Source organism: Struthio camelus, chromosome 9 (assembly GCF_040807025.1).
Source record: "Struthio camelus isolate bStrCam1 chromosome 9, bStrCam1.hap1, whole genome shotgun sequence".
NCBI lineage: Eukaryota > Metazoa > Chordata > Aves > Struthioniformes > Struthionidae > Struthio > Struthio camelus.
Genome location: NC_090950.1, coordinates 11,996,690 through 12,018,422, shown reverse-complemented (window position 1 = coordinate 12,018,422; position 21,733 = coordinate 11,996,690). Strand labels below are relative to the sequence as shown.

The 21,733-nt window shown below is 41.3% G+C and overlaps 1 protein-coding gene across 1 annotated transcript in view; it reads left to right on the top strand.

Annotated features, from left to right (window-relative positions):
* The window catches only part of EPHA4 (EPH receptor A4), a 107,642-nt gene that overhangs the window by 28,002 nt on the left and 57,907 nt on the right, over window positions 1-21,733 (top strand). The window contains exon 4 of the mRNA XM_068954155.1: window positions 14,668-14,823. Within this exon, the coding sequence (XP_068810256.1) occupies window positions 14,668-14,823 (156 nt within the window). The remainder of the gene's footprint in view (window positions 1-14,667; window positions 14,824-21,733) is intronic.

Genomic DNA, 21,733 nt, shown 5'->3' with positions numbered 1-21,733 from the left:
TCTGAGCTATCTTGGACACAACTGGGTTGCTACCGATAGCATTCTGTTAACGTTGAGGCAAAATTAAATCTTGATATGGTTTAGCGAGACTGGATAAAAGCAGCGCTCCTAAGAACTATAAGCTAATAGTGCTGATCAGATCAAGAAGGACGCGGGGTGATTTGGGAGGATGTGAGTCACACGTCAGCAAGGGAGCGTACAGAGCCTCGGTGAGGCTTGCAGACCAATTTCTTTGCTAAAGTGAATTGTTGTGGCCTGGATTGAAGTCAGTGGTGCTTTTGGCCACTTCTAAATAGCTCTCTGGTAACCACAATAAATTTCGTTATTATCTTGCACTAATTTACATATCGTGTAGATATTTGTTGAATAAATAGCTTCATCGTGTCAGCCATGAAGGGCTTCTGCACCAAAACTTGATGTTATTGTTAGGCTTATTTGCCAGTAGTGTTGTAGGAGATAGATGCTTTTCCAGGTCTAAGCAAAATTATGTTTGTTTTTGTCACTTTCTCCTAATTAGCCATGTGACATCAATCAGGGATTTGAAAGGAAGCTTTTCTTTTTGTATGTCACCATTTCCAGGGGTAAAGGCCCTGTGGGCTGGGCTGCCAGAGTGCCCTTCTGCCCGTGGTGAAGGGGCTCTGGGCAGGGCCCTGCATCTCTGGTGGGGATGGGGCAGAGGGGCACTGGGGGCACCCTCTCAGCTGGCTCTGCAGGGGGAATGGCCTCTGGGTGATTTGTATGGGAGCTTCCCTGAGGAGCTGTGAACTTGGCTGAGAAGGAAGACACCTGTTCTCTGTTCATCAGTGCTGAGAAGCATTAACTTGACCACCTGCAAAGTCTTAATTTGCTTTAGCAATTGGGTCAGCTATGGGCTCTTTACTCATGCTAGAGCTAGTCTGATCTTGAAATCACGTTGTCATTGCTTAGGTTGTATGCTTCCTGTAAGTGCCTATAGTAGCTGATGCAGAGAGTGAGGCCCGTCTTCAGTGGGAGCTATAGGCACTCTCACAAAATGAGCATTGAGCCAGTATGGTTTTGTTCTGATGTAGGCGGATGCATACTTTGGTTGCTTCCCGCTGGAACAAGCCAGTGGGTCCCCGCTACCCCTCTCCTAATTCATGTCTGTATATGTCCACAGGGAGCCTCCCTAAAGAGTCCTGGCAAAGGCTAAGCCCCTGAGAAGGAAACTCTCACAACTATTTTTGTTCATCCCTAACATAAGGTGACAAGCTTTTTCCCAGCATTCTATTTCACTTCATGTATCTATGTACTCTTATATACAAAAGGAAATTTTCCTTGTCCTAGAATCCTTGAGGAAAAATTAACCTTAAAGCATTCATCAGATGGCTGTCTCAGTAGAAATAGTCTCAAGTTTTACAGGGTGGCATGCCTGTGGCACAGCTAGGTCAAATTCTGCCCTCCAAGACAGCAGTCTTGTAAAACTGCAGGTTATCTGGCCCTTAAAGATGTATGGTATCTTTATGCCATAGCGCTGCCCATCCACTAGCTAAAAAGAATTAGACTGCATGATACATCTCACGAATTCAGGAGAGGAGAGGATTTAAAAGCTAGGCCTGGCTCACGTTGGAATTCTCCTTCTCCTAAGCTCAAGCAGCCACTCATGAAATCAGGATCTCCCTGGATGTTCTTTTTCTCAACCTCTTGCTTGCTGCGGCTGTAAAAACAGGTCCCCAAACCAGCCCTGGCACCTCTAGCTCCTTTTCTCCCCTCTCCCTGGGAGATATGACAGTGAGCCTGGGCAGGTGGGAGGCCTCTGGTCTCTGCAAGGCCAAAGCTATCTCAACAGTGCTGTTGTGGTGGAAGCTAGTCTGAGTGCACCTGAAACATGAACAGAAGCGGTGTCACAGCCTAGAGAACAAGCATGTTGCTCTGCTACTGCTTCTGGTGTTGTGGCAGTGCCATTATTGATGACATCTTTGGTATATCATAGTATACAACTTCAAAGGGACTCTGTTGCACCAGTGTTTCCACTGGTGACATAACATTGTATTTCAGTGCTGCAAGTGATATGTTTCTCCACAGATGATTTTGTCTTGCTTTTATTTGTTGTTGGTAAAAGATTGTCACAGACAAGCATGTTCTCACTTGACTTGATAATTTACATGGTATTGCTGAAGGTGATTTGTAATTTGTACATGGAAAGGTTTTGCTGGTCTCACTAATAACTTTCCAAACATCTAGATAAACATGCTATCATTCTAAATCAAGTGCATTGAAACAGCCAAGGTATTCACCTGCAAGGGCTTTTGGCACTCTCCTCTTTCCCAGACAACAGAGGTTTGACAAAAGAATGTGGGAACTGCCAAAATGCATTTCTCCTCCCAGCCACCCTAAGGTGGGAGATTTCATCTGTTCTTGCTAAATAATTCTTTTCCATTGAAAGGCCTATTGACAGGAGCAGATTCTCAGTTCTTTTGAGTTTTAAATAGCGACTGTTTCACAGCTCTGAGCACTCAGCCCATAGGGGCATTTCTCTTTGCTTTCCACTCAAGAACATCCTGCCAAAGACTGTGATGCAAAAGAGCTGCTAAGCAATCTCTAGGAGCTTCCCTTGCCCAGCTGTGAAAGGAGAGCTGAGACAACCCTGGATATTCCCTGCTGAGCATGCCAGGTTGTTTGTCATGAGATTTTGTTTCATCAGGAGTAACCACCTCCTCTGGACGACTCCTCCTTATCTGGAGATCTCCAAGTGCTCTTAACATGTTTGTTGCTTAATCAAGCCTCACAGCAGCTTTTGGATGTATCTATTGTGCATTTTATTGCCGCTTTAAGTGGATAAACTGAGGCAAACATATTGAGGTTTACACTCTGGGTGCCAGTGTATTGCACCCTTCAAAACAGGTGTCCCAAAGGAATGGCCCTGCTTTCTCTCCTGCTGTTCTCTGCTTGCTTTCTTACCATGAACTCATGTGCAAAAGGGTTAGCCACAGCTGTGATTCCCTGTGCTCAGGGAGATGACCTGCAATTACTAAGCAGGAGGCTAGGCCAGACCTGTTGGAAAGGAGAAGAATGACTTTTCCTCTTAAAGAATGCATTGATCAGCACTGTCTCCAAGAGTACAAGGGAACGGCTAGGCAAGCTGTCCTCCGTGTCTGCGATGGAGCCAGAAACAAGACCTGGGAGACCATTCAGGGCTCTGCTGTAGCCATGAGGTCACATCTCAGTGGGAGGCACTGGGTCATAGATGAGAACTAAAGTTAAAGGATGCCTCCTGGATGCTTCCCTATAATATATATTTGTTTTTGTAAGTTAGACCACTGTGGAGCAATATTCAGCCTCATTTTCACATCTAGGATACAATTGGGGGGAAAAAAGCATCTGGAGAAATGTAGGGTGATTTGAGTCTTTCTCCTGCTGTTTCAGACCGTTTTTGGTAACGAATGTTATATGTAAGCAAGAATGTTATATGTAAGCAAGAGTGTGCATGCGCATGGCCCGTGTCTCACACTTGTTCTGAAAAGGTGTGATTTGCATGGAATAAAGAAAAGTATAGCTTGGGTGAATTTAAAGAGAAAAGGACAAACAGCTGAGCTGTTTCCTTCCTTTGTTGAAATTAATCTTTGCATGAGTAATGAACTAAAAGTTGTCATAAGCTGCAAACAGCAAAGGGCAAAGAAGAGAGAAGCAACTCATCAGTGTGTGACCCTCTCTAAAATGTCATGGGTAATCAAGTGTGAAGTACTTAATGGATCATGATTTGCATGCCACCATTTTGATTGATGTTCTACTTAGTAGAAGATTGATAGCTTTTTACAGTGATGTTGATGGGAGTCTCTCAGAAGTATCTCCATCTATTTTCTCTAATGTTGGGGAGAGCCAAAGCAGTGCCTTTTTGAAGCCGTTGTTTTCTTAGTATCTTTGTTAAACTGTCAGAAACAGCGCAGTGTTGCTATCTTGCATAGACCCTGATCTCACCATAACTGCCTATATTTAGGCATCTTCCAAAAACTTTGTGTCAAGCCGTTCTCTGGGGAGACAAAAATAGCTTTTTTTATTATTATTTTGTCATACAGCCGTTTAGAGAGGATGTGATGATTAAACCATATTAAGGCATCTTGCTGTAGCTCCAGAGATACGAGCTCGAGCTTTGTTCCAGGCTGCTCATCCAAGTATTAAAGATCCCAAAAGAAGCTGTAGTGTTCATTTTGTGACTTGGCTCAATCGCAGTCATGATGTAAGTTCAAACAGTAGCAGAAAACATTACACCTATGTTGAGTTCTGCTTTAGGGAGTGAAATTCCACTTGCATGAAGAAAATGGTATTAAAGGATTTATATGCAGGATCAACCCTGGCATTCTTGACAGTAGCCAATTCATTAAAAGTAATTAATAATTTTAGGCAAATTGCATTTTTATTAGTGTATATAAAGTATAAGCTCTCTTAAAATATAGTAGCATGTTAGATGCTCTTGAATACTTTGCTAGCACTCTCTTCTTGTTTTTTTAACTTAATGACAGCTGACTCTTGCATTAGTAGCAAGCAGACCTGTTAAACAATAATGTCAGGGCTATGTGTTAGGCCTTTCCATTTCAATCTACTCAAGCTGCTACTGTACTCTATCACAGACTTCATCTAACTTCGGAAGTTTAATTGCCTTTTACAGAGCTGTTAAGATTTAGGAGATGAGAGATAATCCCAGGCTGATTGGACAGTGCTTTGAGATACAGATCTCTGCTCCCATCAGTGCTTTTACACGACTGGGGAGAGAAGCTTGTAAGCAGGTCCCCTGACAAAAGGATTAGAGCTTGTAATGTGGAGATTCAGGCTCCTTAATCAGCTTTTGCTGGAGTGTATTGTAAAATTTCAGCAGAGATTTTTATTTTTACTGTAAAATTTAGATTCTTAAAACTCCCAAATCATGGTTTTTGGTATGATTTCTTTTCTTTCTAAAGAAGCTCAGCTTCTGAGGTTTGCTTAAAAAAATCTTTTAGCATTATGAATCTCATCTTGTTGCTTCTGTTCAAGGGAAATTTGTCAACTTGTTTTTTTTTAACTGTGTAATTATTTGAAGGTTTAATCACCTTTATACAAGCTGTGAAATTTAAGAGATGAGCCAACTATTCAATTTCAAGGTTAGATGAAATCTCTGATGGAGCACAGCGGCAGCTTGAGCAGTTTGAAAGGGAGAATATCTGAACGTTGACTCAGATGGTAATATTTTAAAGATCCGATTAGTGCTTGCGCAAGTATGTTGGCAGGGATTGTCTGCGCTGAAGCCGCTCCTTTTTGGTTTCTAAGAAGTGGAGTCTTTTCGATAGCATGGGCTTCATTTATTATTTCAATTTATTTAAAAAAAATAAAAAAAAATTATTCAAGTGCTGTGTCCCCAGCTCAGTAATACAGCCCTATTCATTAAAACACTTAAACATAGGCTGAAGTAACATGTGCTTAAATGCTCTGCAGAATTGGACCCTCTCCCTGCCTGGAAAGGAAGGGACACCACCTTGAAACCTTGTCAGGACAAACAGTCCTTTCCGCTTTCCGCCAGCGGACTGCCTGCTGTCTCACTGAGCTTTGCTTGTGACTGCCGGTCCTAGCAAATACCGTCCTGTAGGGTGCAGAGCTGGCTGGAGTTTTTGTTCTTCGTGGAAAGTGCTAACTTCTCCCTGACAAAGGCTTGCTTCGGTCAGAAATCAATTGTTTCATCCTGACCTCAATTTTTTAACTTTCTAATTTTTTTTTATTTTCAGATGAAAAACACTTGCAGCAAATCTGACCAGAGGCTCAGTTTTTCCTATGAGAATATCCTGATGGAAACTTTTCAGCAAACCTTCTTAGGAAGGGTCTAGAAGCAGCTTATAAAGGAGGTGTTGACAGTGCTGATAAAAGATCTAGACAGTAATCAAAGATCATTAGCAATGATGGTGTGGAAAATGTCAAACTTGCAAAACATAGACAGTAGAACCCCCCCCCCCAAACCATTTCCCCTGTAACGTCACAGCTATAGCAAAGGGAGATGTTACATCTGTAAAATACATCTACTAATTCATACAAATATGAGATTTTCAAATTTGTACGTTCTAGGAGGGTGTTTTTCATAAGTTTTGATCTGTCAGCTGTATAGCAAAGTTCAGAATAATTCTTAATATTTTTTAGAATGAAAACTAGCTTTTCATATTTGTGTCTCTCCATGCCTCTGTCTGTGAAAGTTAATATATAAATCATATATTCTTACTTATACATTTGACTGGGTTAAGTGTAGGGGTTTCCTTGGAAAAGGTTGAATGATGAAAGAAAGCAAGCAGACTTCAGCGTTTAAAATGATTGGGTTATCAACGTAGTTTGTATATATCTTGTACTAGAGGCAAGTTAGTCTGACAGACTTCTGTACAGGAAAGCATAGCATTTCTCTATGTAGAACCTGGGAAAACTCCTACCTGATCCTGTGTAGGAGTGGTACCTCAAATTAGCAAAATATCCCTAAAGAGAGGATTTTGAAGAGTAACAATGCCAGCAGTGCTGTTGTCCTATGTTGATAGTGCGCAGTTTTCAAGTGTAGGACCCTATCATAAATATGTCTCACAACTGGCTCTGAAGATGGCACCATGAAAATGGTAACAGGGCGAATAACACCTTTTTGTGGGGGGCCATTTTCTGTATCAGATGCCCTATCCTGTTGTGCTTCTGCTCTTGCTGCACTAGTGATTCCTGCTTTTTTCCTGCTTTACTTCATTGGAGTTCTTGTATATTGAAAGAATTAAAATCCCAGACTTCAGGAGAGTAGATTTTGGCTTGTTCAGGAAACTGCTTGCCAGGAAGGCAGCAGAGAAGCCCAGAAGAGCTGTTCAGTCTTGAAGGACAGCCTGCTCGAAGAGCTGTGTGGTCCGATGTGCAGCAAGTGAACCAGGTGTAGCAGGAGGCCAGCGTGGATGGACCGGGAACAGCCGGGGGAGCTCAGGCATGGGAGGGAAGCACCTGAAAGGTGGATGCAGGAATAGGCCACCCTGGAGACATATAGAGCTGTTGTCTTATGCACAGGGATGGAGTTAGGAAAGCCAAAACTCAGCTAGAGTTGGACATAGTGAGGAATGTGAAGGACACATAGAAGGGCTTCTTCAAGTACGTTGGCACCAGAAAGGAAGGCTGAGGAAAATGTGGTCCCACTGCCTCTGTAGGGCAGAAGACCTTGTGACCAAATGGACCAAGTGTTCAAATGGAAAAAGGCTGAAATACTGAATGCTTTTTCTGCCTTGGCTTTCACTGGTGAGGTCTGCCATCTGCTAGCCTCCTTTGGGAGTCAAGCATTACAGAAGACTGAGTTTGAAGGCACTTTAACTGGGTGCACACAAATCTGAGACCTGATGGGACGTATTGAGACTGAGGGAGCTGGTTGGTGTCATTGCAGGGCTGCTGTCTGTAATCTTTGAAAGGTCATAGCAGTCAGAGGAGGTTCCTAATAAATGGAAAAAGACAAATGTTGCACCTGCTGAGGTGGCTCTACCTGTAGAGGTTCCTTATGACTTAACTTATTCTATGAGTCTGTGTTTGAGACAATGTGCCAGTGGTAACAAGAGAAAGAAGATAAATTTAACGTGGTGGAATCAATAGTACTCACTAGGTTTGGCTTCCCAGATGATTTCTTTCTGTTAGCACCTTGCAGTCAGCAGCTAAAGCTTCATCCCCTTCCCTCCTGAGGATTCAGGAAGACAGCTTACATGATGATAGTGATTCATTTCCACACCAAGATCTTTTCAACTCCTTACTCTGCGCTTTAACTTCTGCCGCTGAAGTAGGCAGTTGAGCTTCATGTCCATGTAGGCACAAAAAAACCAAAAAAAAAAAAAAACCAACAACCAAAAAAAATCAGGCTACCTCTCGGTAAAGTAATCATCCCCTTGCTGCACATGTAAACCAGTCTGAGACACTGCACAAGTTGTATTGCTGAGGTTGCTACACCTTAATGTTTCTGACTATTGCAGTGTCTACAAGCTTCCTCTACTCTACTGTGAAAGGAGAGCTGAGATAGCCCTAGGTATTTCCTGCTAAGCTGAATAACTATCCTCCGCCAGTGCATTTTCTGTGCTTGTGACCCTGCCTTATTCCTCTTCATCCTGCTGCTTGCAACTGAACCTTTCCCCATCGGCAAAAAGAGCTGCTGCGGAGTCATCTATACTGGAGCCACCGATTCCTCCCGTTGTGGTTACTGTAGTGTGTAGTGTACGTAAAGCAGCTCTGGGATGCTGTACAACTAGAGCATGCATGTGTGTTACTGTCTTTAAGGTTGCAGTTTAACTCGGTGCATTTTGAGTTAACGGTTACAGAATTAGAAAAAAAATCCAATCAGATAAGGTCTATTTAATATAACTTATGCAGACTTTGGCCTTGCAAGGTTCAGTTTTGGTGAGATTTTGGAACCAGCCAAACCACTCGTTTCTCTGCAGCTTTCACCTCTGGCAGATTTACCCACAGCCCTTGCCTCACTGTGTCTCTAGCACAGCTGGCTAGTGTAGTGTGTGCATGGGCTACCCAATGGGCCTCGGTAGTCCAGAGAAACGGTGCTTGCCTGTTCGTGCCAGGCCTGAAGTTTTGCAGTCATCACTGTGTCAGCCCAGGGTGTTCAAAAAACTCAAAACTGCAAACTTGAAGCCAAGGTTGCTACACTAGGGAAAGAAATAACAAAAGCTATTTTTTAAGATTGCTCAGTTTTGCTGCCTGAATAACTCTTCCTCTGAGTTTATGCTGCAGTTTTGCTAGTGAGTTCTGCATGTGTACCTACGTGAACAGAGTTTCAGTGGCTTGAACAGAGCTCTTGGATGACTTCACTGAGTCATCTAAGTCCCTGTATTTTTGCTTTGAAGTTCTGGTTAAACCTTTCCCAGGTTTGTACCCAGTCACAGAGTAAAACTGCACCAATGTCAAATGTTTTTCTCTCCAGTGGGATTGTATTTGTATTTCCGTGTCATTCATGCAAAAGGAAGTATGTGCTTAGTGCACAGCAATGTTGTTTTTTCAGCAGAGATATGACTTAAAGATGTGGAACTCATTTTAATTTGTAGAAAACCTAAAGTCATTATCAATAGGAGACAAAGATCTTACAATGTGAACATCAAAGGAGTCCGACTTTATTTGGAAACAGCATTTGGTACATCATATCAAATTCTACAACTTGACTTTTAAGAAAGGCTCCAGAGAAGGCTCTTTTTTTCTTCTTTCTTTTTTTTTCTTGTTCTTCTGGCTTCTGAGGATCTTTATTTATCACCCTCAGGGGCATTACAGTGAGTAATTAGATTGGACCAGGAGAACGACTTAATTTTACAAGAAACTCATTAATTCATCCTATTTAAAATCTTCTCATTTCACCCCAAAACCAATTATGCTTGTAGTGGCAATGATCTGGAAAGGCATTGTCTCGTAGGTATTAGGGGGGCCATTGGGAGTCCTGTGGTATTCACGTCGGGGAGACAAGGGCGACTCCCTTTCTTTGACTTTTAGGTCAAAAGAACTAGTCGCCGGGACAGCTTGACAATTAGAAAACCCTGATGAGCGTTTGGAACTAAAACAGCTGTACAATAACTGAGAGGTTCGCGATGCGGGGCAGAAAGCTCATCAAAAGAGACTATCCAAACAATTGAGTTCTATAATTAACACACAAAAATCTGTTCAGAAATGGTAATAACAGTAAAAGAGAGCTGAGATGATGCTGCCTACTTATGTGGCAGATGTGGTTTTGTTGCAATCTGAGAGAGAAAATCCATCCTTTTAAAGAATGAGAAGAACATTAGAGGGGAAGAATAAAACTAACTTTTTATTCCTAAGGGTGCAGTTAAAACACAAGCTTAAAATATTTCTGAAAGGGCAGGAGCTGTAGAAAGTGTAACCAGTGATGAACATCTTTTAAAAACATTTTTTTTTCTCTCAAGTTTATAAGCTTGGTGCTGAATCTCTTTTCAAAAAAAAAAAATTACTTTGTCCTTTGTTTCACCAAGAATATATAGTTTTAGGGTTTTTCATGAAAGTTGGCTACAATCATCTATAATAAAAAAGATGTTTTCCCCCTTCTGCTGTGTGTGGGGAGAATTTTAATTCAAAATCACATCTCAAGGAATTTAGAAATTTTCATGACTACACAGCTGATGGTTTTTCCTGCTTTAAACAGTGGAAACTCTTAAATGCCTTGTTTCTTAAATTTCAGCTTGAAACACAAATCCTTAGATAATGTTATTCACTTGCCTGCAATAATAAATGTTTTTAGTGGTGTGCTGGTCCCTTTTGGGAAGGAGAGGTGCGCCGTGAGTGGGTATATGTTCATTAAATTGCTGATTCTGTGGTGGGCGCCCTCTTTCTCTGCAGAACTCATGGAGATCATACTCTTAAGCATAGTGTTTTATAAGATGATGGCTCTGCAGTCTGGTATTTGTGTGCCTGTAACATGCCTCTCCCCATACAGGATTGTTGTCCCAGTCGTCTCTTTTTACGGCTGCTATAAATAAGAATTTCAGAAAGTCTTTGCCAAATTTTCTTCCGATAGAAGTTCATTGACTTAACTAGACTTACTTCAGCAAACAAATGTCTTTCTAATTCAGTTTAGTCGTCCCATTCTCTTTATTAGTTCCTAATCTGGAAAGCAGTATTTTCTCCATTGTGAGCGTTCAGCTTTGGCAGAGGTTGAGTCATCAGGTTAACAACGATTTCTCCTTGTGTTTGTGTTGGCCCATGACAGCTGGGGCTGTGGCAGGAATTCCTGGATCGCACGTGCGGGGTCAGGCACAGCGAGCTCACTTGGACTTTCCTGTCCCATCTTCTGCACGGAGCTCAGCCAGCAGCTGGGCTCCTGGCCCCCTTCCCTGCCTAGTTCAAAGTATCATTTAGCCTTTGTGCGCATGAAGAGAAGAACGTTCCCTCCTTAGGAGTACCAAAAAGGGCAACTGGAGCTCGCCAGAGCCTGGGATGTTTTTTTTTTTAATCTAAGCCTTTGCAAGAAACTAAGCCCGTGTTTTATAGAACTGTTAAGCAAGTGAAACCTTTTCAAAATTACAATAGGAAGATTCATTGCCATTTCAACAAGTAAAAAGGAACAATTTGAGAGCAAGGGTTGGGAGATTTTTTTTGAACAGTTTTAAATATGTAAGTAGGTGTATTTTTAAAAAATATTTTCCCCAAACCTAGGAAGGCATCATAGCTCATTTAAAATCAGCTAGGGACAGTAATTTGTTTAATACTTAGGCTTTATTGTAGCTGTGACTAAAAAGAATGTGACTAGAACTTTATCCACTGAGATAGCTTTTTGAATTCAGAAATTGCCAACTGAAACTTTTAATAGAAAATTTAGCATTTGGAGAGACCAGGCAAACAGACTTTTCAGCCCACACATACGTTCCTTTTTTTCAGAAAGCCCTAAGATTCTGAAAATCAGGTTTTAATGTGAAAAGGGAATTCGTAAAACAGCTTGAGGAAAATTTACGTTCAGATTTGAATGAAGTTCTGTAGTTCTTCAGAGCACTTATTTTCTCAATTTTCACACGTATCACTCTGGTAAATTATAAGAAAAACAGCATATAGTGATAACCAGCTGCATTTAACAAATCCTGTCTCACTTTAACAGAAATATAACTTAAATATATATTTTTTAACATCACGATTCAAAGATACCATGGTAATTATTTCATGCTGATCACTGTTTAAAATTAGTATGATTAATTCTAAGAAAAAAAGATGAATTTTTTCATACTGAAAATATTTTGTTTAAGAATTTTCCTTAGCTATAGTGCAGATGGTTGTAACCTTATTATATTTGCAGGTGATCTGAATGTGAGAAGAGATTTTTCTCTTCTCTCTTTTTTGGCAAACTAACAGAAAGAACTAATTAAGGCAAAGTTTGTATTGCACATGTGAACTAAGCTTTTTACAATGGTATCTTTCGAAAGCTGCGTAAGAACCCCATTCATGCCTTGTCTCACCCAGCAAATCCTTCCTAGAAAGGAAGCGGGATGAAGATTTGTCATGAGTAAGCAATAGAGACTTTCAGGGGATGGGTTCTCTGCAGGCTTCTTGTTTGTCTGCTAAAATATTAACATTCAGAAAAAGCCCATCTCGAGTTGTAATAGGTGTGGCAGCAATACTTCTTGCTAAGGACACCTTTTGCAGGGATAGATTCACTTTTTGAAGTGACAGGACTGTGGAGCTCATAGGAGAAAAGAACAGTTGGTAGAATGCAGCATATTCTCCAATATTTTCCTATGTCGAGTGCTGAAATGTGGTGAATCTCTGAGCCCTCTAAAATAAAGAAAACTAACTGTTCAGTAGTAGGTGATTTTGCACAGCTGAAACAAAATGGCTCTGTGTGCTTCAAAAGCAGTCACTGCGTTTGGAAAGCTTTCTTCAGGTACTGAAATATTAATGATCTTGGCTTAATATAGTAGAAAACGAAATATAGTGCATGAAGCAAAGGGGGAAAAATCCTTGAATTATAAACTGTTGACCTTGCAGTACCCACTGTATTCATCCAGTGCCTTTTAAACCACTGAGTCTGGAAAGAAACTGGGGAGGAAGAATGGTTGCAAAAATGTTGCCTGTGACATTTTTCTACTTTTCCAATAAAATGTATAGTCAGAGCAGAGTCAACTTTGTACAAGATTGTTTATCATTATTTAAATATTTTAATACTAAGAAGATGCAAAAGACCATTTTTCATTTAGTAGTTTCTATGAACTGTTATGTTCATATAAACAGTAACGTTAGAGATCACATATTTTATTTGAGTAATAAAAAGAATTCTTTTGGATAAGAGCAGTTAAATCTGCTCTCAATTTGTATTCTTTTTTCCATTCCTTTTCTTTATATAAGACACAGATTCTGTCTGTTTGCATCTGTTCTAGTCTTATACAGATTTATGCATATTTCTGATCTGAGTTATGACAAAACCAGGAATAATATCTTAGATCAGACTCTGCCACTTGGCTGCTGCTGTTGTTAAACCAGTCACAAGAGGACATGTACCGATAGCACAGCTCATTCACCAGACATTGCAAACCATATCAGACACTCAGAAAGGTAATTTTCCATTTTTTTTTTCTTTTCTTTTTTTTTTTTCCTGGCAATTCACATCCAAAGCGAAAGTAAGTTATTTTACACAAGTTGCCTTTGTTTGCTGTGACTGGCTGACTGATAGGCTGTACCCAGTGGGCTTGTATTTGTGTTTGGGGACTAATTGTCTTTGATGTGGGGAGGCTAGGTTTGACCCTAGTGATTCTTCCTGCCAAAGCTGTGGTTTCTGATTTTAATTGAAACCCCAAGGCCATTTGAAGCATAGCCAAAAAGCACCTTGCAAGTTGAACCTTATCTAATTACGTGACGTATATAAACTCTGGAAGCATAAATCCTAGTCATTTGAGCAATGTGTTTTTATAAGAGTCTCTGGTCCAGTGACAGCCCAAGTGAGCGAAAGTGGATTGATCTTGCGGCGCACGACACATCGTAAAGTTAGGACTTGTTAAGGAAATTCCATAAATGGCTTTGGTTAGTAGGACTGAAGTAACTTGCTGCTTTATGAATGTGTTACTAAAACCCCTCTCGCATTTCCCGTTTGGAGGGCTTCATAAAAGAAAAGAAAGAAAGAAAATAAATAAGTACAGGAAGGGGTAAAACACAAAGAACAGGCAATGGCTGGGCCCAGAGAAGGAGAACGGCTGCAAAAGGAGCTGTGCGCTGCGCTCTGGAGGCTTGCAGATAACAGGGAACCCAAAGGTGGTGTAGGTGATAAATGACCAGATGTAAGAGTGAGTCATGTGGGAAGTACTGAGAGTATAACCGTTCCTCTTTACACATCTGTCCTCAAAAAATGCTTGGGCATTTTCTCTGTTCTCCATAGGGCTGAAAGCCACTGGTGATGGTAGACTTTTATCTCTAGCCAAGGGAGAAGTTTCTAGGATGACATACCTGTTAACCACTGTTAAAAATATGTTGTTAATGACCCTATGAGTTTTTTCCAAGTGATGTAAAAGTAGCCATGCGTGGAAGCATTGTACTTATGAAGATGATGTCACCGAAGGCTTGCCAACTGCACGTGGGACCTCATGCCAGTGGTGCAGTCGCTGATATGCCCTGGCTTCAAGGAGGGGGAGAACGTTGTTGATTTCCTCCCTCGGGGAGAAAGAGCCAAATTAATTCGGGCCTGCCAGAAGGGAGACATGCCATTTCCGGGCATGTTAGACTAAGGGCCTCACTGCCAATCACAGTGGGTTCCTGTTCCACTCCCTCTTAAAAATTGGCAGTGTCTCCCTGTCAGCTGCCATTCCTTAAGTGGTCATAGAATAAACCAATTGCACCCTTTTTGTTGTGCTCTGAGTGTGTGTGTGTGAATGCAGGTGGACATGGGTTAAGCAACATGCAACTCCGCAGTAAACACAAAGAGGCGGCTGATTTTCTGGCAGTGTCAGTAGAAGAGTGAATGGGGGGGGGGGGGGTTTGGAAAAAAAAAAATCTCTAGGCCAGCTTTTAAAATGGTTCTTGCTGGAATTAGAAATCAGTATCCCCTGGCATAGGATTGCTCATTAAGAGTGTGTTGATTGTTAATTTTTCACCTGGGGCTAAGAGGACACCATTTGATCTTTTTGAAATGTCTCCTGCCTTGATTTTGAATAGGTAAGCTAGCAATTTATGATCGCAGCCTGGGCAAGTAACGCTCTCCCTTCCTGTTTCTCTGTCTAGCTTGCAAAATTGGATACTACAAGGCTCTCTCGACAGATGTTGCTTGTGCCAAATGCCCGCCTCACAGCTACTCCATCTGGGAAGGCTCTACCTCCTGCACCTGTGATCGGGGCTTTTTCCGAGCTGAAAATGATGCTGCCTCCATGCCCTGCACTCGTAAGTTAGTCTTTTCCCCTTTCATCATCTGTTTCTTCTCCTGTTTTTCCTTTGCTATATGTACATGAAGTGCTTCTGATGGTAGCGCTCAGTAGCTCTTACAGCCTTCTGCAGAGGCAATATGTGTTTTGGGTCATGCATCTGGGAGAGAAAACATTAGTTCTCAGCCCTGAGATTCGGAGGGTGACGTGGCTGCACTGACCCTTGAGAGCTCACCGTCTAAATAAATCAGAGGACTCGAGGGGAGTCAAAGCAGCGAAAGAGGAGTGACTTGCGCCCCTCAGTAGTAGAGTAGGGAGTAAAATATGGGTCTAAGTTCCAGCCTGAAGACCTGTCCAGTAGATCACATCACCTCTCATCTTTTTGAAATATTAATATTTGTAGAAATTATGATAATTTTTCTCGTAATTAAGTGACATAGGGAGAACATGTAATATTTATAGTCTCACTAAGTATCTAATTGGCTCAAAATACAGCTGGTGACCCTTAGGAGCATAAAAGTATTCCTTGGAAAGTGATGGTAATAACAAATCTTAAATTTTAATGGAACAAACCCCAGAACTTTTGTTTATTTTATCCTTGGTATTTAAATACATCAGGTACCACAAACGGAATTATGCTTCAGTTCAATCAAAATGTTTTCAGTGGGGAGAACAAGAAGCATAAGGTGCTGAGCACACCTACCGAGTTACTGGAACAACTCCTTGTCCTGTGTTTTGGTTAATGGCTTCTATTGCCAAAGACCTGGGAACCTAGACGTGCCCTGGTGTTAAATCGTGATCCTCTAGTCCTTTGGCTCTCATTTCTGTAGGAGCAGAAAGGTTTGAAACAATAAATGAAAGGGCTGTATTTTACTAGAGGATATCCATGTGTGGCGTTCTTTGAATGCTATTGGAAATGCTTCCAGATTTTTGGAGTTCAACTGTATATTTATGTAGTGTGTTTGTGTCTATGAGTGAGGGAAGGATGATATATTTCTTTTATAACATTTTAATATAATCCAAATTCATTTTGGAGAGATGACTCACATTTATTTAAATCTTAATTTCTCCCTTACAAGGCAGAAACAAAGTGTGTCCGTAGCTAAATTGGCATTCATTCCTTCCCCACACCCCTTCATTCCAGCTCTTCCTCGGTGATCAGCTTCTTTTCAGCTGTGAGTTTTTGCTGGGTGGTGGTGAAGCAGGTCTGGGTATACTCAGGTATATCCGCTTGGTAGGAAAGCGGAGAGCTCCTTATGTCGCTTGGCAAGCATGTACTGGGGATGGAGATCTAGCTTATCATCAGACTCTGCTGAAGCGGGTAGAAACATGCTTTTATAATATAATTTACCCCACTTCTCTAGGAGAAATAAACCTGGACCATTTTGATAGGAAAAACTGCTTTTTTGCAAGAACAAAGCTATTGCTCAGAAGGTACACACTAAATAACATTATACCAACCAGAGTTTCTCATATAGCTCAGGTCCTAGCGAGTGATATCCTGACCAAATTGCAATCAAATTTGTAATCAAATGCTTGAGTTTAAATAGGCAGGTGCAGTGACTAAAGTATGAAGAGAGAGCTCTAATATGTAGCAAAAGGCTTCCAGGTGGGGAAACTGTGGGCAAATATGCCTACTTGTTTGTATGTGCAACATGTACTCTTACAAGTTTAGCCCTTTTTTGTCGAGTCTTGGGCCTACTTCTGGCACTCCTCCTCATTCTTATCTTTGAAGGTAAATCACAGTCCCTGATCTTAGTCATCTTTTACCCAAGAAATAGGAAAAATGAAAAAAAGAGCACAAGGGTCATGGTCCTGCTCTCAGTCTTCATCTCTGCAGCAATCTAGGAGGACTCAAGTACATAGAGGCAAGCCAGCAACACAGTTCCAAGGATACCAGGCCTACGTACGTCTGGCGAGATCCCATTTCATAGCTTTGAATTTTCTAGTCGCTAAATGGCTTGCATCTGTGGGATCCAAGGTGAAGGAGGATCCAGAGGTTATTTCTGAGCTGGCTCGTGGAGTAGCTTTGCTCCCCCACCCGCTGCTCTGCTCTCTCTCGTTCATGTTTGAATGTTGCTATGGTGGTGGTACCTACAGAGGGGAGCCCTGCTGGATGCGATTGTGACCCTGTGTGGTGTACCTCTGCATTGCGCAAGCAGTGCGGTGCAAGAGGCTGCTTGAGGGCTGTTGGTCTGCCCTCCTTCCCACGCTACGTAGCCTTCTGTCAGCTCATTTGAGGCAAGTGACAGCAGCCATTTCAAGGGCCTGAGCTGAAGGAAGCCCCTCCGGAAGACGCTCCCCGTCTTGTCTGCCTTTCCTGACAAGATGTGGAGACAGAAGGGAGCGTAAACATCAAAGGCTCTTTCAGATGGATTCAGACTCTAATCAGTTCTTACCAGTTGGTTAAGCCAGGTGACAAACCCAATTCCCTTGTGCTGACAGCCATAATAATCAGGCACCTTCTTTGTTCATTATGCTCTCTTTAACCCTGGTATTCTCATTCAGCCCTGCGTTTAGTAATCACTCAGTGTGACGGCACACTAATGAAGAAATAAAACACAGTATCTGAGATCCATTCTTCTAGCAAAAAGATAGACTCTGCTCCATTGGCTTGTAAAATCAGGTTTCTGTTCACTTGGAGAACTATTAGACCAGGTGAATAAAAGTAACATTGGGTAATTTGGAGGGAACACCTGAAATGGACTGTGGATTGATCCTTTCTTTATTATTTCTAAACAGTTTTTAAGATGAAGAACTTCAGGCTTCTTAGGATATGTTTTTGTAAAGCTTTGACCCTTGGCTATTGATTTCCTTTAGTAATAAACTGGCTGGCCTTGTCGCTTATCTCGCCTTCTAAGGTGGAGGAGGAAGACTGTTATAACTTTCTATTAGCCTTATTGTGCTAGAGGATGAAGGAGAATTAGAGATTTCCCTTTCCTTTCCTTCTCACAATTCCCCTGGTAAATAACGCTTTCTGATGTGCTTGCTGATCAGAAGAGTTTCTCCAGAGGTTTCAGTTTTTCTTATTCTATAACTTACAGAATTTATTTTCTTATTCTATATCTTCTCTGTCCATTGTCGAGTTGTAAAACCGTGCTTCGTGTTCAGTTAAGCCAGTCATCCTATCTAAACAAATAACCTAAACTCCGGTTTTAGTATTCTATTTTATTTTGGCTCTACTGAAGTGAGTAGGTATGTCTGGCTTAAATCTCCTAAAAGTAAGAGCAGAATGTGGCTGGATGTGAGTGTAGAGGACAGTGGAGTGGGCTGTGTTGGAAGGGCAGGCATAAACACCCTGACATACGTGTATTTACTTATGCATCTTTTCCTGCAAGCTTGCTGTGCTAGGGATACATCACCACGGAGGAGCAGAGCAGCTGCCTTCTCCTCAGACACAAATCTCTGCAACTCTGGGTCTGCCTCACTGCCTAAGTTGGGAATTCAGACTTTCAGTTCTGAAGCACAGTGTGCTTGGTGCAGAGGTGGTATGATTGACCAGTAATACACTTGAGCACAAACAGAAGAAAACGTGGTCATTTTTCCCTTCTTGAAGCATGGCAAAAGTTATATTAGTGCAGCTATTCAGACCTTCATTATTCTTCAGTAGTTGCTGAGAAGGTGGGTCTGTCATAAGGTTAGCAATCTAATGGAGAATAAGTTGCCTTACCAATACACAAATTTGCGAGGGCTGAAAAGCAACTAATTTAAGTAATGATCTTCATCCTTGCATTTCCTTTTCCATAAGGATGTGGATAGTAGATTATCTAAATTGCGGTCTGGTGTCAGCAGGTGCAGTTCCCACCCAAGTTAATGGGTGTTGGTCCTGCGTCTCCACTGTTAATGAATTGAATTCTCTAACTGTTTCTTAACCAACAATGCTTGCATTATGAGTGAGTTTAGGACAGTTTTGTATTGTTTATATTGTCTATTTGATTAAGATTATTAATGATTTTTAATTGGAAGCCCTTTACAAAAGAGAGATTACCGGCATTGACTGTCCAGCTTGAAATCTGTCTCGGTAAATGACCCTGAATAATTTAGTGTGTTGTGCCACCCAAACAGTGACTGATTGATTGATATTTTGGCGTGGCCTGAAATATTTCTAAAACGGTTGCATTTAAGACAGTTTATGCCAGAGAAGCTTAGAGCTAATGAGGGTGAGTTTAGTGAGAGGCAAGAGAAAAGCGCCTGCTTTAAAAGGGATTTCTCCAGTTCAGGTTATCAAGAAATCGAAAGATCCTGACTTTGAACGGCAAATGTCACTTAGTTGTCTTTACATTCGCCTCTTCTAATTGCATTTAGTGCACTGCTGTATTTCCTCCAGAAAGTATATTGTTTTTAAATTACCATTTCAGTGCTATTTCTCAAGGCCCCTGCTTCTAATGCTTTCTGACAGTTATCAGCATAATGAACCATAATGAAATGATGAGCAATCTACAGTGGAAACTCAATGTGGATTCCACTGCTGCTGCGTGACTGTGTTGTTAACATTTAAATGCACATTAAAATAACACAGTCATTATTTGTTTCCAAAGTCCAGGTTTTAAAAAAGGTTGGAAAGGTCTAAACACTTTAATTGTGTAAATGTTACAGTCTTAATATACATCCTTAGCTCAGTCCGTATTGCATTCATTCAAAATATCTGAGAGAAGTATTTGACCTGCGTTTCTTCCCCACCCCCCACCCCCCAAAAAGAGTTCTTTTACCTGCCTAATAACTATGCTTGCAGATGAGTAATTACACAGGAGCTGATTATTTGAGCATGTGTTTATTATGATTGCTTAGACTTCTAAATAAACAAACGTGCTCTCCTTTTTTTCTTGAAATTCACTTGTGCTTCTTCTGAATTTCCAGACAGATACTGATTATTACTGCTCTCACTTTTAAAGAACAACAAAGCAGGATGCAACACATGGTCATATGGGTAGTAGGTTGTAGGTAGCTTTGCACTGACATCGCTGTACTTCCTTCCCAGGATTTTTGCACGCTTGTTCTTGGACTGTTCGTTCAGTCTAATGTCTTTTGTAGTAGCCCATTCTATGTAATATGAAGTAATGACAATACAGACTGATCTTCAGAAGTGAAATTTTACAGCGTAATAATTCTTCCATATCTTTATGTATGACTGTAACCCTTAAGTAAATTATTTTAACTTAAAATATGGTATAAAGTTCTTCATCATGTAAACAGTATATTAAATGCCTTTTAAGGTACAGTGTGTTGGTTGCAGCAGCAGAGAGAACAGTGGGAAGGCAGTAGGGAGAGAATAGGTTTTTCTTCTCCAGGTTGCTGGGAAAATACAATGTCATTGTCAGACCCATAGCAGAGGATAGCGAATGACAGGAATTTCAAGGCAGAAGGCTCTCTCCCCTCATCCATGGTCAGGGACTGAAGGGATTGATAAAATGGTGAGTAAGGAAGGGAATGGTTATGAGCAGAAGAGGATTTGGCTAATCAGGAAGGCTTCAGGAGGAGAGAAAGAAGTAATTTGACAATGTGTATTTATAATCAGTAAGTTTAAAATCGTTGCTCCTTTAAATACAGCAGCTATTTATTAGCTGTCTCCTGATTTTTCTCTGTCCAGAGCTGTAAATTTAACAGAGACGTTTACTCAATTAACCAGGGGCTTTCATTTGGTTAGTCAGGACTCGCTTCTGTAGAGCCATTGGAGTAAATTAGAGAGCTGACTGAATAAGGAATTCAGGACCTGGGCCAATGACAGACCTACCTATTTTTCTGATTGGAGTTCTTTGCAGTCAAACTGTCAAATAACTTTCTGGTATTCACAACGGGATTTCTTTCTTTTTATCTGGAAAAGCGTGAGTGGACAGATGTATGGTATTGTCTGCAGACAACTTTTTTGAAAATATGTGATGACATTTCTTAACATACCTGGCAGTGCGCAAAGTGTTCTCGTGTGTCAGTTTTGGGAAGGGAAATCCGGAGCCCGGAGAGTGGCACCTGCAAGCATCAGTTTTCTCACACCTCTGCCAGTGGTAATTGGGCCTCTTCACTTAACTCCCTTAGCTTGGAGAGAAGAGGACGTATCAATTGCGTTGTTCTCTGTGTTAAAGAAACAAAGCCTATTGTGAAGCTGGTAACCAAGGTTCCTTGGCAAGTAAATAGGAAATTGTACATGCCAGGAAAATGGGCATTTTATCATTGGCGCTAGTCCAAGATCCCTAGCTTGGCAGAACTCCCACTGAAGTCAAAGGAGTCTTGCCCGAGTAAATAAATTAAGGATTGTTTACCAAATCAGATGCCTTATTAAAAACCAGTTGTAATGCTAAACATGCACAAAAAGGAGAAGTGGAGGGAAAGCAGATGACTGATATTTCCAGTGGCCGCTGTATCTTGCGGACTGTTGACTTTGCTCTCACCAGTTGTAAAAACACATGATCTCTAGTGATAAATGGTCAGCAATATCCAGGCAGGCAAGAAGCAGAGGTTGTCCTAACTGTCAGTGCTTGTGTAAACTAGCCCACAGCAACCAGGAGACCTGTCCACAACTGCTGAAAGAAGCAATTAGTGGCAGCAACATGCACAACTGTCACCAGAAAGCGTGGGCTTTATTTCTGAGCCTAAACTTACACAGCCCGGGTGTTTACTCTGCGTTATAACTTATCTTTCGGATGGATAAAGATTAACAGCAAAGGCTCAACAGCAAAGATTAACAGTAAAGGGCTTCACCACTCACATGCTGAAACGTTATTGACAGCTCCAAAGCTGGACATGTTTAATGAAGCGTTATGAAATGGGTGGTGGAAGCCAAGGTGCTTTCTCTTGAAGGCTATGCCTGGCACCACTTTCCCAGACGTTTTAGTGAGGCAACTTAAGAGTTTAAAGACATTGACTATTTAATAATTACTTTCTTTACATCCGCTTTGCAACTGGTAAACTCTTTATTTCACACTCAGCTTTGCCGC